The 13,241-nt window shown below is 34.4% G+C and overlaps 1 protein-coding gene across 1 annotated transcript; it reads left to right on the top strand.

The window, feature by feature from the left end:
• Positions 1 to 8,770: 8,770 nt before the first annotated feature.
• On the top strand, positions 8,771 to 12,376 carry LOC113778723 (alcohol dehydrogenase-like 2). Its single transcript, XM_027324205.1, has 10 exons — positions 8,771 to 8,829; positions 8,963 to 9,102; positions 9,191 to 9,237; positions 9,322 to 9,647; positions 10,802 to 10,884; positions 10,974 to 11,049; positions 11,176 to 11,240; positions 11,385 to 11,480; positions 11,908 to 12,069; positions 12,196 to 12,376. Exons 1-10 carry the CDS (start codon positions 8,775 to 8,777, stop codon positions 12,325 to 12,327), a joined length of 1,182 nt encoding a protein of 393 aa, XP_027180006.1. The 5' UTR covers positions 8,771 to 8,774; the 3' UTR covers positions 12,328 to 12,376.
• The last annotated feature ends 865 nt before the right edge of the window (positions 12,377 to 13,241 follow it).

Raw genomic sequence — 13,241 nt, 5'->3', positions numbered from 1 at the left:
CCCAAACAGTAGCAGTAGTTGATGGGATATCACCCAAACAGCTCAAACACAGTCATGTATATAGCGACATCTCATCTCATAATAACAGTAAACAGAGCCTCATTGGAAAACAAGAGAGGTCCAGTGCGATAAAGTATACACTCGCCTTCATTTTATCAAAACGGTATTTGGCTCCAACAGTCATAAATCAAGTATTTCAAATATTCAGATATTTCACATAACGGGTAGCAGGTAGTGGAACACTCACCTATCAAGTAATGCAGTAGTAAAACGTCAAGTATCTTAGTTACGACCACCTTCGTTTCCCAATCCTAGGGTAACGAGTGAAATCGTTAACATATTAGGTTCGTCTCCCACGCAATTGTAGGCCCATTAAGTGACCAAGTGAGTGGTTAAAGTACTTAATTCATCATGTAAATTAGACCCAAAATGCAGTAAAAGTTCATGAGAAAACAAGTTTGACAAGTACAAGAAAGTTGGGCAAAATAAAAGTCTCATTCAAGCTCAAAATGTTCTTCGCGGGTAAAACAGTCGTGCCCGCGCAGTTTTGGGAAAACGGTCATATCTCACTGTAGGAAGGTCGTAATTAGGTGCCATCAGCGGTGTTGGAAACTAGACTCGAAGGGCTTTTCAACGGCACCAATTACACACTCTAGTTCATCTCCTAGCAATACCAGTAGCTCAGACAAGTTGGTTGTTTTTCTAACCCTGGATCAGCCATAACCTCAAGCAAAACTACATTAGTTCTTGGTGTTATCTTCATTTGTCTTGGTTTAAATTCACCCAAATCAGTCCTCAAATGTTCATATACAGGGCGTCACATCACCTAGGACCATTGGAGTTCAAAATATAATACATCAACATGAATAAGGATGACCATAACAGCCTAGCCAACAAGAAAACCAAACCAATCCATCATATACACCAAACCACTACTTTACTTGCTCAAATTTCATTCCAATTCACACATGAGCTTAACCAATGTCTAGCCATGTTTATTAGGCTTGATTAGGGTACAATAAAATCACAAAAATTAAGGAGAAACTCTTCTTTCAAGAACCGGTCAGCCATGGCAAAGAAATCAGTCCACACTTTCTCATATTCACTCAACCTTCACCCTCTCATGATTTCCCTTAAAACAACATATCATGTGGTAGATCTAACTCAAAAGAGATTTAAAACATGTTAATTCCTCATAAACAAACATGAACAAATGTTAGGCATTTCATCAAACACATGGTAGGCATACTAACAAGCTTAACTACTACTTGTTTAATTCAAGAGATTAACCCCAAATCTCAACCAAAACAACTTGTATTTCACCATGAAAACTTAAAGTAGATGATATAACATCATAACCCTCAAATTAAAAGGTCATTTACCTCTCTTACAAGTTGTTTAAGTCACCAAACAATCCACCAAGATGGAAGCTTCAAGCTTGGAACAACCACTAGGAATGAAGGGAAATTTCTCAACTCACTCAAAATCTTTCTCTTTTGATTTTTCTGCTCTTGATTTACTAGGGTTAGAAAGCAAGGAAAATGGAGTTTCTCTCTTCCTCTCTAAGCTTCAAGAAATTCGGCCAACCTAAGGAAAAGAAAGCTCCAAGATGGTTTAAATTATCTTCTAACCTTTGGTCAAACGAGATCCATGGCTAGGGTTTTGCCACTTGTCCCCATTCTTGTCCAATCCTTCCTTAATCTTTGACTAATGATATTTTAACCTTTCCAAATGTACCAATACATATTTAACACATCTAATCCTTCATGTAAAGTCCCTACCACTAATAAAAGAACACTTGGTAAAATACAAGTGGTGAATTATTTAAAACCAACTCAAGAAGTTGTTTTAATTCAAATAAAAGGAAATGAAATGTAATGCATGGGAAATGTTATAACACATAGGGAATATGATGCAAGGGCATCTTATAAGTGGTCTAAGTCTTAGAATAAGGCATGTAGATAAGAAAAATTGTGTTTTAAAATGAGAGTCAATACAAAGGAATTGTTGTAACACATGTAAAGTACAATAGTAGGGCATACAATAAGTGGTTTAAATCTTAGGACAAAGCATGTAGTTTAGGAAAATTATATTTTAAAGTGAGGGTTCTCACATTCAATCTCATGGAAATCAAGGGTATAAGACTGGGGTTTGAAATCCATTTCTCAAGTATGAAATGAGGTGTAATAAACCAAGAAAGTTAGACAATCAAGAAAACGCATCAAGAGAGGTTTAATCCTTTGGAAACCAAGATTCAAAATGAAGGTCTAAAGTTCAAAGAGACCTTATATCCAACCATAAAATCAAACTTAAAATGGCCTAACAATCTCAAAGGAAGATTGAAAGTTTTTAAAAGAGTATTTTGTTTGAAACCAGAAAATTCCAGCTTAGTGCGATGCCATTTGGAAAAATCATAACTCGAGTTCTGCAAGTCAAAAAATTGGAAACTTTATACCGTTGGAAACTAGATTCAATGTACTAAAACTCATTTTTCCCAGACTCCAATCCGAAATCATTCAAATTTTAGCTCAAAATCACTGTTCCAGACAGGGCAGAGCAAAACAGCTTGCAAATTCAGTAAATTTTGGAAATTCGAAAAAAATTATAAAAATAGAATCAGCCCTTGAAATTTATACCACTAATAGAACTCCAAATCTAGTTTCAAATACAACAAAAAGAATTCAATTTGGACCTTTATACACCAAGATACAACAGTTTTAAGAAAGCTGATTTTTGGAACCTGTTTCACGAAATTTCCAGTTTTGGAGCACTTAACATAGTTTCAAAATCTGGTCATATCTAAAGCTACACAACTTAAAATTTAGTGTGGTTTATGGCATTGAAAACTAGATTCAAATTGATAAAATTCACTAGAAGGAACTGTCTTAAAATTCACTTTGCAAGATAGGAGAAAATGAGCTACAAACTGCAGCTACACTTGTTTCTCGGATGAGAATAGTGGGAAAAATCAGTCATTTTTGCTGGTTCACTATGGCTCATAGAAAATGAATTAGAAGGTGTATTTTATACCGTATAAAAGTTTTCGGAGTCTAGTTTCAGATGCCATAAACGGCACTTGATTTCAACTCCCAGGCAAAAAGTTATGGGCCAAAACGTGCACACTGGTCTGGTCTCCTGATCAGATAATTTTACAGATTTGCATCCTCACTTTCCCCTACTTTAACTCAACCAATTGAAATGCTTTTTGGGAGATATTTAACAGACATAAACACCAACATATAACCAGCATTATAGCACCAAAATAACAACAAAATTTGAAATTAACATGAGGGAATCAACTAGCAAAATTTTGGCCAGCAAGCCTCTTCCTTTCCTCAAGTTTTCTTTTCAACTTCCCAACCAAAACTAAGCCATAACTCATCAAAACAAGCACCAAACAAACAAGTAAACACACAATAATCCTCAAGGCTTCTACCTATGAAGCCTCCTCAATTCCTCTACCTAGTGTCAAGGTTCTTTTGAATCCATCAACAACCTAATGATTAACTAGATAGAACTAACTAACTACGATAAGTTGAGAGGAAAAGATGAGAGCTTTGGTGGATTACCTTGCTTCCAAGAGATGAAGACCAACCACTAGTGTATAAGCTCTAAACCACCAAAGTTCCTTCCTCCTTCAAGTCACCCTTCAAGCTTGTTTGATGAACCAAGAAAAGGAGCAAGTTTGGAGTGTGTTCTTAGAGCAAAAGTAGAAGAAATCTAGCTGCAATTTTGGTTGAGAAAGGGAGGAGGAAGAGCCGGCCAAGAAAAGAAAAGAAAGAGAGGTTTTGTGTGGTAGTTGGTGAAGTGATGGAGTGAAAGGAAGAAATGACATAAAGGTGTTTTGGTACCCAAAAGTCAACAAATGAATAGGAGGCCATTAGTGCTCCTAATTGAGTTTAATTTAACTCACTCACCTCTAATCCCTCAATTAACTTTTTTTAGTCTACTATTGATCATCCTTAATTCTCCAAGATCATTGTACTCTCGGACCGAATTTTGCCTCGCAAAACATGTATTCGTTATTTCTTACTAAGCGAGCCGTAGAAAAATTGAATTTACCAGCGTAACGTTTTTAAAATATAAAATAAGACATTGTTCCATGCAAATGAAATAGATTAATCGGAGTAAACGAATAAATAAATGATTAAATAAGCTAGTAAAATAAAATAAAAACTAAGTAAAATAAAAATTCGGATCCTCACACTTCACACGACGTCGTCCTACTTATTCATGCTTACTGCGACATCATCCTACTTGTTATTGACTCTAGTGAACCTTAAGTGAAACGACAACGTTCTATAATTGGGGAAAATCAATTGGAACAATTATGTAATCAATTTCTGCGTCCTGACAAATGCATCTTGCACAAGTCCAACCCAAAATGTTGTTCTCTAATACCCCCTCTCTTTTTTCCTTTATCCTCTTTTGGATCACGTACATCATAATTGATGTATGTAAATTAAAATAAGGGATAATTGCAGAGGTTATGATGTACGTAAATTGAAATAAGGGATAATTGCAGAAACCTCCCCTGAGGTTTCTGACATTTTCATTGACCTCCCCTGTGGTTTGAAAAATTACATTAACCTCCCCTGAGGTTACTAATCTTTTGCAAATTCAGTCCAAACTATTAAAATATTGTTTTAGGGAGTAAAATTAGAAGTTTTTACCAAATTTGTCCTTTGTACTACATGTCCAATGAATGACAAATTACTACAAATCAATTAACAATTAATAAATTCTAAGGAGTATAGTTTATAGGCAAATACGCATTACCTATTTAAAGTACCGGCTCTTTACGGGTATTTTACTTTCAAACATTTCATTTATGATAAATATATCAATATTTGTAAATAAAATTCAAAAAGTGTTACAATAATATTCTTGCAAAAAGGAAATCGGTAGGTTATTTATTTAATATAAATTAAATATTTTTTTTAAAAAGAAATGGCCCATAAAGTATAATTTTTTATGGTTTTCATCCATTACATAAGTAAAGTATTCGCTTTTTATGTGTATTTTATTATGAATTATTTAATTTATGTTAAATACATAAATATTTTAACATAAATATTTGTAACTAAAATTGAAAAAGTGTTATATTAATATTTTTACAAAAGAAAGATTGGTAGGTTTTGTATTTAACAAAAATTAAATATTTGAAAGTAAATACAAATCTGTATTTGAGCGTAAATATTTGTATTAAATTAAATGTTTGAAAGTAAAATACCCGTAAAGAACCGGTACTTTAAATAGTTACCGATTCTTTATGGGCAAACACGCATTATTCATTTAAATTACCAGCTTTTTACGGGTATTTTACTTTCAAACATTTAATTTATGATAAATATATCAATGTTTGTAAGTAAAATTCAAAAAGTGTTGTGTTACAGTAATATTCTTGCAAAAAGGAAATCGGTAGGTTATTTATTTAATATAAATTAAATATTTTTTTAAAAAAAGACCCATAAAGTATTAATTTTTTATGGCTATCATCCATTACATGAGTAAAGCATTGACTCTTTATGGGCATTTTATTCTGAATAATTTAATTTATATTAAATACATAAATGTTTGTAACTAAAATTGAAAAAGTGTTATATTAATATTTTTATAGAACAGAGATTGGTAGTTTTTGTATTTAACAAAAATTAAGTATTTGAAAATAAATACAAATCTGTATTTGTATTAAATTAAATGTTTGAAAGTAAAATACCCATAAAGAGCCGGTACTTTAAATAGGTAATGCGTATTTGTCTATAAACTATACTCCTTAAAGTTTTTTAATTGTTAGTTGATTTGTAATACTTTGTCATTCATTGGACATATAATACAAAAGACAATTTTGGTAAAAACTTCTAATTTCACTCCCTAAAACAATATTTTAATCGTTTGGACTGGATTTGCAAAGTATTGGTAACCTCAGGGGAGGTCAGTGTAATTTTCCAAACCACAGGGGATGTTAGTGCAAATGTCAGAAACTTCAGGAGAGGTTTCTGCAATTATCCCTTAAAATAAAGCAAGGATCAATCATGCTTGCTTGGTGGAATCGGCTTTAAACTTTTTAAGACATTTTTAACTATATATTTGGTTGGTGGCGCACCCAAATGTGTAATGCATGTGCACAAGTGCAACTCAAAATATTGGTCTCTAATATCCCGTCTGTTTTTTCCTTTATCCTCTTTTGGATCATGTACATCATAATTGATAGCAACAGAACATCTATCTTCATATTTTCTTGGCGGTTGTTCGACTAGCTAATAATTGGCTTATTTGGGATCTTCTTTCCCCTTGCCAGAAAAAAGACCCTCTTCAAAAGCGTAATTAGTTACAATAAACATCACCATTAGGGAACCGGTATTCCATCCGAGGGACTTTTCAGCGTTCACACCAGTGCATAAAACTAGTTTCAAATTAGTATAGAAGAAAGGAGGAAGAGTATGAAAAAACAAACAAGCAAAGATCAAAGTATTTGGTGATCCGATGCACTGTCAAGAAAATAGTGCTTTAGTCAGAAAATTAATGTTGGTCTCAGTCGGGATAATTTCAGAAACCTCCCTTGACGTTTTTAATAATTTCATTAAGCTCTCTCAAAGTTTTAAAAATTACACATACCTCCCTTATCATTTGAAACGACAATACTGGCTTAAATGTTTTAATGAAATTTCCTTGTTTTGTATGCTTATACTTAGAATGAATTTTAAAATTATTTTTTCATTCTTTTTCCTCCTTATTCCTTTTTTTTTGTCAATAAAACTATAGAACTACCATTATTACCTCTATTTTCTATTGTAACGAAATGTCGAACTATTAATTTTTTTATGAGTTAATTTTATATGCAATCTAATGTTTTTACTGATCTTTGTTTTCTATTTTTTGATATTAAAATTAACAATAAATCAAAAATAAATAGGTCAAAATCACTACTAAATTCTAACAATCCCACTACTCAAAAAATTTATAAATTCAAAATGAATTATTTCAACATTTTCTTTTATGTCTTATAAATCTAAATCAATAATAAAATACCATCAAAAGTATCCTATCATAGTGATAAAATTATTATTATAGTTGTTTATCAAATAGTAGGTATGGACATGAAAAGTAAGCACTTTTTCCTCATAATTATTCTAGATAATCTTATAACTGTATAGGGAAGTAAATTAAAACTCATTACACAAGGGCATTTTTGGGTATTCATTTATAAATTTGACCAAGTCAATATTATTTTAAGGTTTTGTTATTAAAACTATCAAATAGGTAGGTGTAATTTTTCAAATCTTAGGGAAATTCAGTGAAATTGTTAGAAACCTCAGGGGAGGTTTCTGAAATTATCCCGTCTCAATCAGACGATTTTTTTTAATCAATTGATGATGTTGTTTTTTTGCATCTTGTAGAATCACAAGCCACATGCATGGTTCTTTTAACCGATTGATAATGTTATTCTATAGTACCTACAAGCATAATTTTCCGCATAATTATTAGTCAATATAAACATTCCCTAAAATCATTATTAGGAGTTGGTGCTACGTTGCCCAATCAACCATAGCCTGCCTCCTAATCACTTTTTTATTTAGCAGCCTCCAGATTTCTGCTTTCAAACCTACACATTCTGACTTTTTGATCATCTTCCCAGCAAAATCATGTCTATTTCTAGGCCTGCGTCATAGGCCAAGCATAGCCTTTGTTGACGACAATTAATCTTGATTCCAGAGGTCCCGGACCCGGAAAGAGAATCGAAGGATTTGTACCATTAATTAGCCCAATATTTGACAGCATAATCGTCCAAGATTATGGTTTACAAAAATTTTGACAGCCTAACTGATGATTTTCATTTATTCAAGCTTCAATTTCGGCGATCATGTTATGTCAAAAATCTAAGATGGGTGTTTTCACAGTCACTGCTACAATTTGTTATCTAAGCAAAGTTAAAGTTGAATCAATACTGGCAAGTTGTAATGCACCAGGATTCAAAGTTTGCACCATGGTACTCTTTAACTCTTTTGACAGTTTTACCTAATGAAGCTAGACACTATTGATCAACCATCCAAATCTGTACGGCTGTAAGCTGTTGTTTCTATTTGCCTCTTTCCTTCAACCTTTCAGTATTTGTCAACGATCCACGAGAATGTGAGTTCTAATAATCTACAGGTACAACGACTGTCTGACACAGCAAATTTTGCCACTTAAATAATGCAAAGCTTCCGAATGTGGGTTGTACAAGTACTATACGATCCCAACTATCTTAATTATCTATAGCATGGTTAGCCATCTAAGCCAATCATAATCGGAATGGAGGGGATCAGGACGACACTGATCCTCTAATCGTAGATAATTCCATATTCACGGTGACTCATTCTGACTCAGCCGATATTGGCCGATTTGAATCCGCGAAACATGGAATCGGTCAAAATATCTGAGTCAACTCGGAATCGATTCGGATATATTTTGATTGTTCTTTTTATGATTTTTTTTTATTTTTAGTAATATTTTCAGATTTTTAAAATTTTTTTATATATTATAACGTGCATATCACCTAATATCCAACCGCTACGATAGATGTGGAACAACTGTAACCACAACGCGACCACGACCCGTCACTACAACAAGGATCTATAGTAACGGGGATCATTTTCTTTAGGCATGATATGGGACCAAATATTTGAAATCAATAGCAGCCTCAAACCAGAACTTTTGCCTACTTAATAGTCATTTTAGTCATCAAAGCTGAAACCAATCAGAAAGTCAGAGAAAAGTGGGAGAATTCAATCATGGAGGTCAAATTCCAAGCATGGGATACCGCAGGGAAGCCCATAAGATGCAAAGGTATCTTATTAATTCCTTGAATAGATGATTTATCTCATATTAGCAGCATAATCTTTAACTTGGGTGCTAAGCTTTTGCAGATATATTTTCCTAATTTGGCATGTTGTTCTGGTGCTATGTTGATCTCCTACAGCTGCAATGGCAAGAAAAGCTGGTGAGCCCCTTGTGATGGAAGAAGTTGAAGTAGCTCCTCCTAAGGCTTGGGAGGTTCGAATCAAGATTCTTTGCACATCCCTTTGCCACAGTGATGTAACCTTTTGGAAAACTCCTGCCGTGAGTCCCACCTAATTTGCACCTCAGATTCAACTCCTTTCTTTACAAAAAAATCCATTTTTAAAGGTTTTAGATATGCCATTTCCAGGGTCCTGCTTCATTTTTTCCAAGAATTTTCGGTCATGAAGCAGCAGGGTAAGATATCAACTTCCATCACATTTCATAATTTTTTTTCCAGTTTCTGAATGTGCAACTGTTTAATTTTGCTTGGCATTTTAGTGTTGTGGAGAGTGTAGGGGAGAATGTGGAGGAAGTAAAAGGAGGTGACTTGGTTCTACCAATATTTCAGAGGAACTGTGGTGAATGCAGAGATTGCAAGTCTGAAAAGGGCAATGCTTGTTCAAAATTTCCAGTGCAATTCTACGAAGGGATGCCAAGGGATGGAACCAGTAGGTTTACTGATATGAATGGAGAAATTGTTCATCATTTTTTTGGAGTTTCCAGCTTTGCTGAGTATACAGTGGTAGACATCAGCCAAGTTGTGAAAATGAGCCTGGAGATTCCCATAGATAAGGCCTGCCTACTTAGCTGTGGGGTTACAACCGGTGAGTCGTGGATCCTCTGTTTTCAATATATTATGTACTGAAAAACTTTTAGGCTGTGTGGATTAAGGGATTTAATGAAGTATTTAAAATTTCCCTAGCTGTTTAGATTACTTATGAGACATTTAATTCCATCAATCATCAAATTATTCTAGTGTTTAAAGAGCGTTTAGCTAATTAGTAAATTACAAATCCAAATATCTCTTAAGCAATCCAAAACACTAAATTGATCTGGTGAGACTTCAAATTCCTCGTCAAATTTCTCAATTCAAAGCCTACAACGAATGTCTTCTTGCCTTTCTTCTTTTTTTTTTTAATCTTTCCTGGCTGCCTAGTTGCTAATTTTTCAGACAAAATGTTTAAAAAGTCTTCATTATAGACATATATTACATATTTAGTGTCGGGCCAAAACTTGGATAGTTGTGATCTTCATAAATCCAATGCTCCAAATTGTGCTACGCCATCTCACTAAGTGGTGTGACACAATTTGGACTATTAGGTCTTTGAACACCGGATCTACCCAAGTGTGAAACTTAGTGTCAATGTCAAGGTCTATTTGTCTAGTACTCAATTTGTCATATTTTAACAATTGTCATTTTCTGATACAAGATGATTGTGTATAATCAGAATAAAATATAGATTCTAGAAGAATTTGACTACAGAGCAAAATTTCAATTATTGAAGCAATTTATTTGGACAAAACATTGTATCCGTACAGTTAAATTTACTCGTACAAACAGTTAAGGCACAGTTCTTAGTGCACTAATGACAAAACAGAGGAAGTAAGATGTGCTTGAAAGAATCTTGATTTGTCAAGAACAGCTCCGATTAATTGATGGCTTAAAAAAAATAAAAAACTTTAGACATGTGCCACAATATACTTTTTAGGATGTTGAAGATGTAAAATTATGAATTAATTAGAAGAATCCAATGAGGTTAACTTTTATTGATTTACACACTTGCACATGAAGTTTAACCCATATAAGCTGATTTAATTTTCTTTTAACCTGACATTTCTTCCTCTTTATTTTCTTTTTAACCCACATAAGGTGATTTAATTTTCTTTTAACTTGACATTTCTTCTCCTTTATATTCTTACTTTGGAGTTTAACTGCAGTTATTAGTGAATAAGGATGATAATTTTGGTTTTGGAACAGGAGTGGGCGCGGCATGTAAATTTGCACAAGTGGAAGAGGGTTCTGTAGTGGCAATTTTTGGACTTGGAGCTGTAGGACTTGCGGTAGCATGATTCCCCTGACCAAAATGACCTAAATTATGCAAGATCTCACGCCCTTTTGTAATAGTCAGTTGTCTACATCTATATGACAGGTTGCAGAAGGAGCAAGACTATGCAAAGCTTCTAGAATAATAGGAGTCGACTTGAACCCAGAAAAATTCGAAATTGGTATGTTTCTATCGTGCCTTTGAAATTTCATGGGGAAGTTCAATTGTCTGCAAACTGTGACCCAAGGATAGCATGAGATATAAAAAGCAACTAATCCAGATTCTGTAAACATGTTCATTGATGCAGGGAAAAAATTTGGAATCACTGATTTTGTTAATCCGACCTCTTGTGGAGAAAAATCAGTTAGCCAGGTGGATGTTCAATATTCTACTAAACGTGTTTCTCTACTTCTTGTGATACGATACAATTTGAAGTAGTCTCCGTGGAGATCCAATCTCTGAAAGTTTCCATAGGTAACTTAAAATAAGACATCCTTTCTCGTGTTACATGGATAGGTAATTCAGGAGATGACGGATGGAGGAGCAGATTACTGTTTCGAGTGCATTGGATTAGCATCCATAATGGCTGATGCTTTCAATAGTTCCCGGCAGGTATCGCTCTCTGTCCATAATGATGCCCCACATTGTAAACAGATTACTTGTCGAGCTGAACTTGACCTCATACTATTTGTAATTCTTGCTTCATAGTTTAAAGATCTAAGATAAAAACCTCACTCCTTTCCCTCCACAGACAGCATATATAATAGTCTTTATTCTGTGGTTTTTACGAACTCAAGAAAGTCATTAGAGTCGGGTAAAGAAGATATTAACTCAGGAATGGAGGAGTTGAAGGGTATTCGCTAATGTGATAGAGCAAATTAACAATAATGTGTCCTCGTGTACTAATGTGACAATTAGGCACTTTACTGTGAGATAGCAAAAGATGAGGCCATAGATTTGTTATTTCATTAAAATTTTTCTATTTGCAACGTCCCATTATAACATTCCTGGTTGACATATATTCGGACTGCAATGGAAGGGTGGTGGGAAGACGGTGGTACTCGGGGTGGAGATGCATGGCTCGCCACTAAGCATCAATGCTTATGAGATCCTCAGAGGAAGAACTGTCATGGGATGCCTTTTTGGAGGGCTGAAACCAAAATCAGACATTTCAAGCTTTGCCAAGATGTATCTAGACCATGTAAGAATTGCTCCGCCCCGGTAATATCTGTTTGGCTTGATTTAACAAATCAATACTTTATCTTCGAATCTGAAACAGAGGGGAAAAATGAATGTGTTGGTAGTAATTGTACTAATCTTTTTGCAGGAACTTAATTTGGATGGCTTTATAACACATGAAGTCAGCTTCAAAGACATCAACCAGGCATTTGATCTACTCCTCCAGGGTAAAAGCCTCCGTTGCATCATCTGGATGGACAACATAAGTAATGGAAAATGAACATTTCAATAGAAGCAAGATTTCCAATAATCTAACCACGATGATCATGAACGGGGATCCCCCTGTTCTAGAAGTCATTTTCAGTATATCTTCATGTTAAGTGAGCATTCTTTTGCTGTTAAATAAAAAAAGTACTTATCCTGATTCAATCGGATGATCCTAAGCAAGAAAAAAAAATTACAATTTACGGGATCAGAAAGATAATAGAGGGTGAAATGACTTTTTACGTTGAGAACCATATGATTAACATGAAAATAAACTGGACAACAATAAGGTAACCATCTCCATTACAGGTCCTCTATTTGGGCGTACCTATATGTGAATAGCATTAGCTAACCAGAGAGAGGCTTAATCACTCCCTACTTGGAACAGAATCTGCAAAAAGTAACACCTGTTCCATCGTGTAGGAATCACCGGAAATCTCCACAAAAGTTGCCGCATTAATTTGCTGGTAAAGAAGGAGGTCACAAGTCACAATGAGTCCCAAGTTTCAGCCATGCCAATGTTAATTAGCACCTCGTCTTCCTTTAATCAGCTCATCCGTGCCATATCCAAGTCTTTAAGAGCTAAAATCGACCTGCAGGGACACAGTTTTTCATTCTATGTCCAATTGAGATGACAACTATGCCAGAAACCTGGATGATATTCAATCCCAAAAGACTAGTGGCTTATTTTACCATGATTCTTCCGTCCCCCAACAAAGCGATGGTACAGGCCCAGCACTATAATTGTGATAATTTACGGTTATATTTTGATTACCACTTACAGCTGTGTAATTTTCTCTTGCTATATAATTTTGGGTAGTCGGTCGATGTCTACGAAACAAGAACTTGACTTTTTTTGTTGATGACAAGAAGAAGTTGGTGGGAATCAAAACTGTGTTCTTCCATAATGATTGCTTTTTACTAACCTCG

The sequence above is a fragment of the Coffea eugenioides genome, chromosome 7 (assembly GCF_003713205.1).
Source record: "Coffea eugenioides isolate CCC68of chromosome 7, Ceug_1.0, whole genome shotgun sequence".
Lineage (NCBI taxonomy): Eukaryota > Viridiplantae > Streptophyta > Magnoliopsida > Gentianales > Rubiaceae > Coffea > Coffea eugenioides.
Note: the sequence above shows the minus strand (reverse complement) of the source record. Positions and strands in the feature narration are given on the sequence as shown.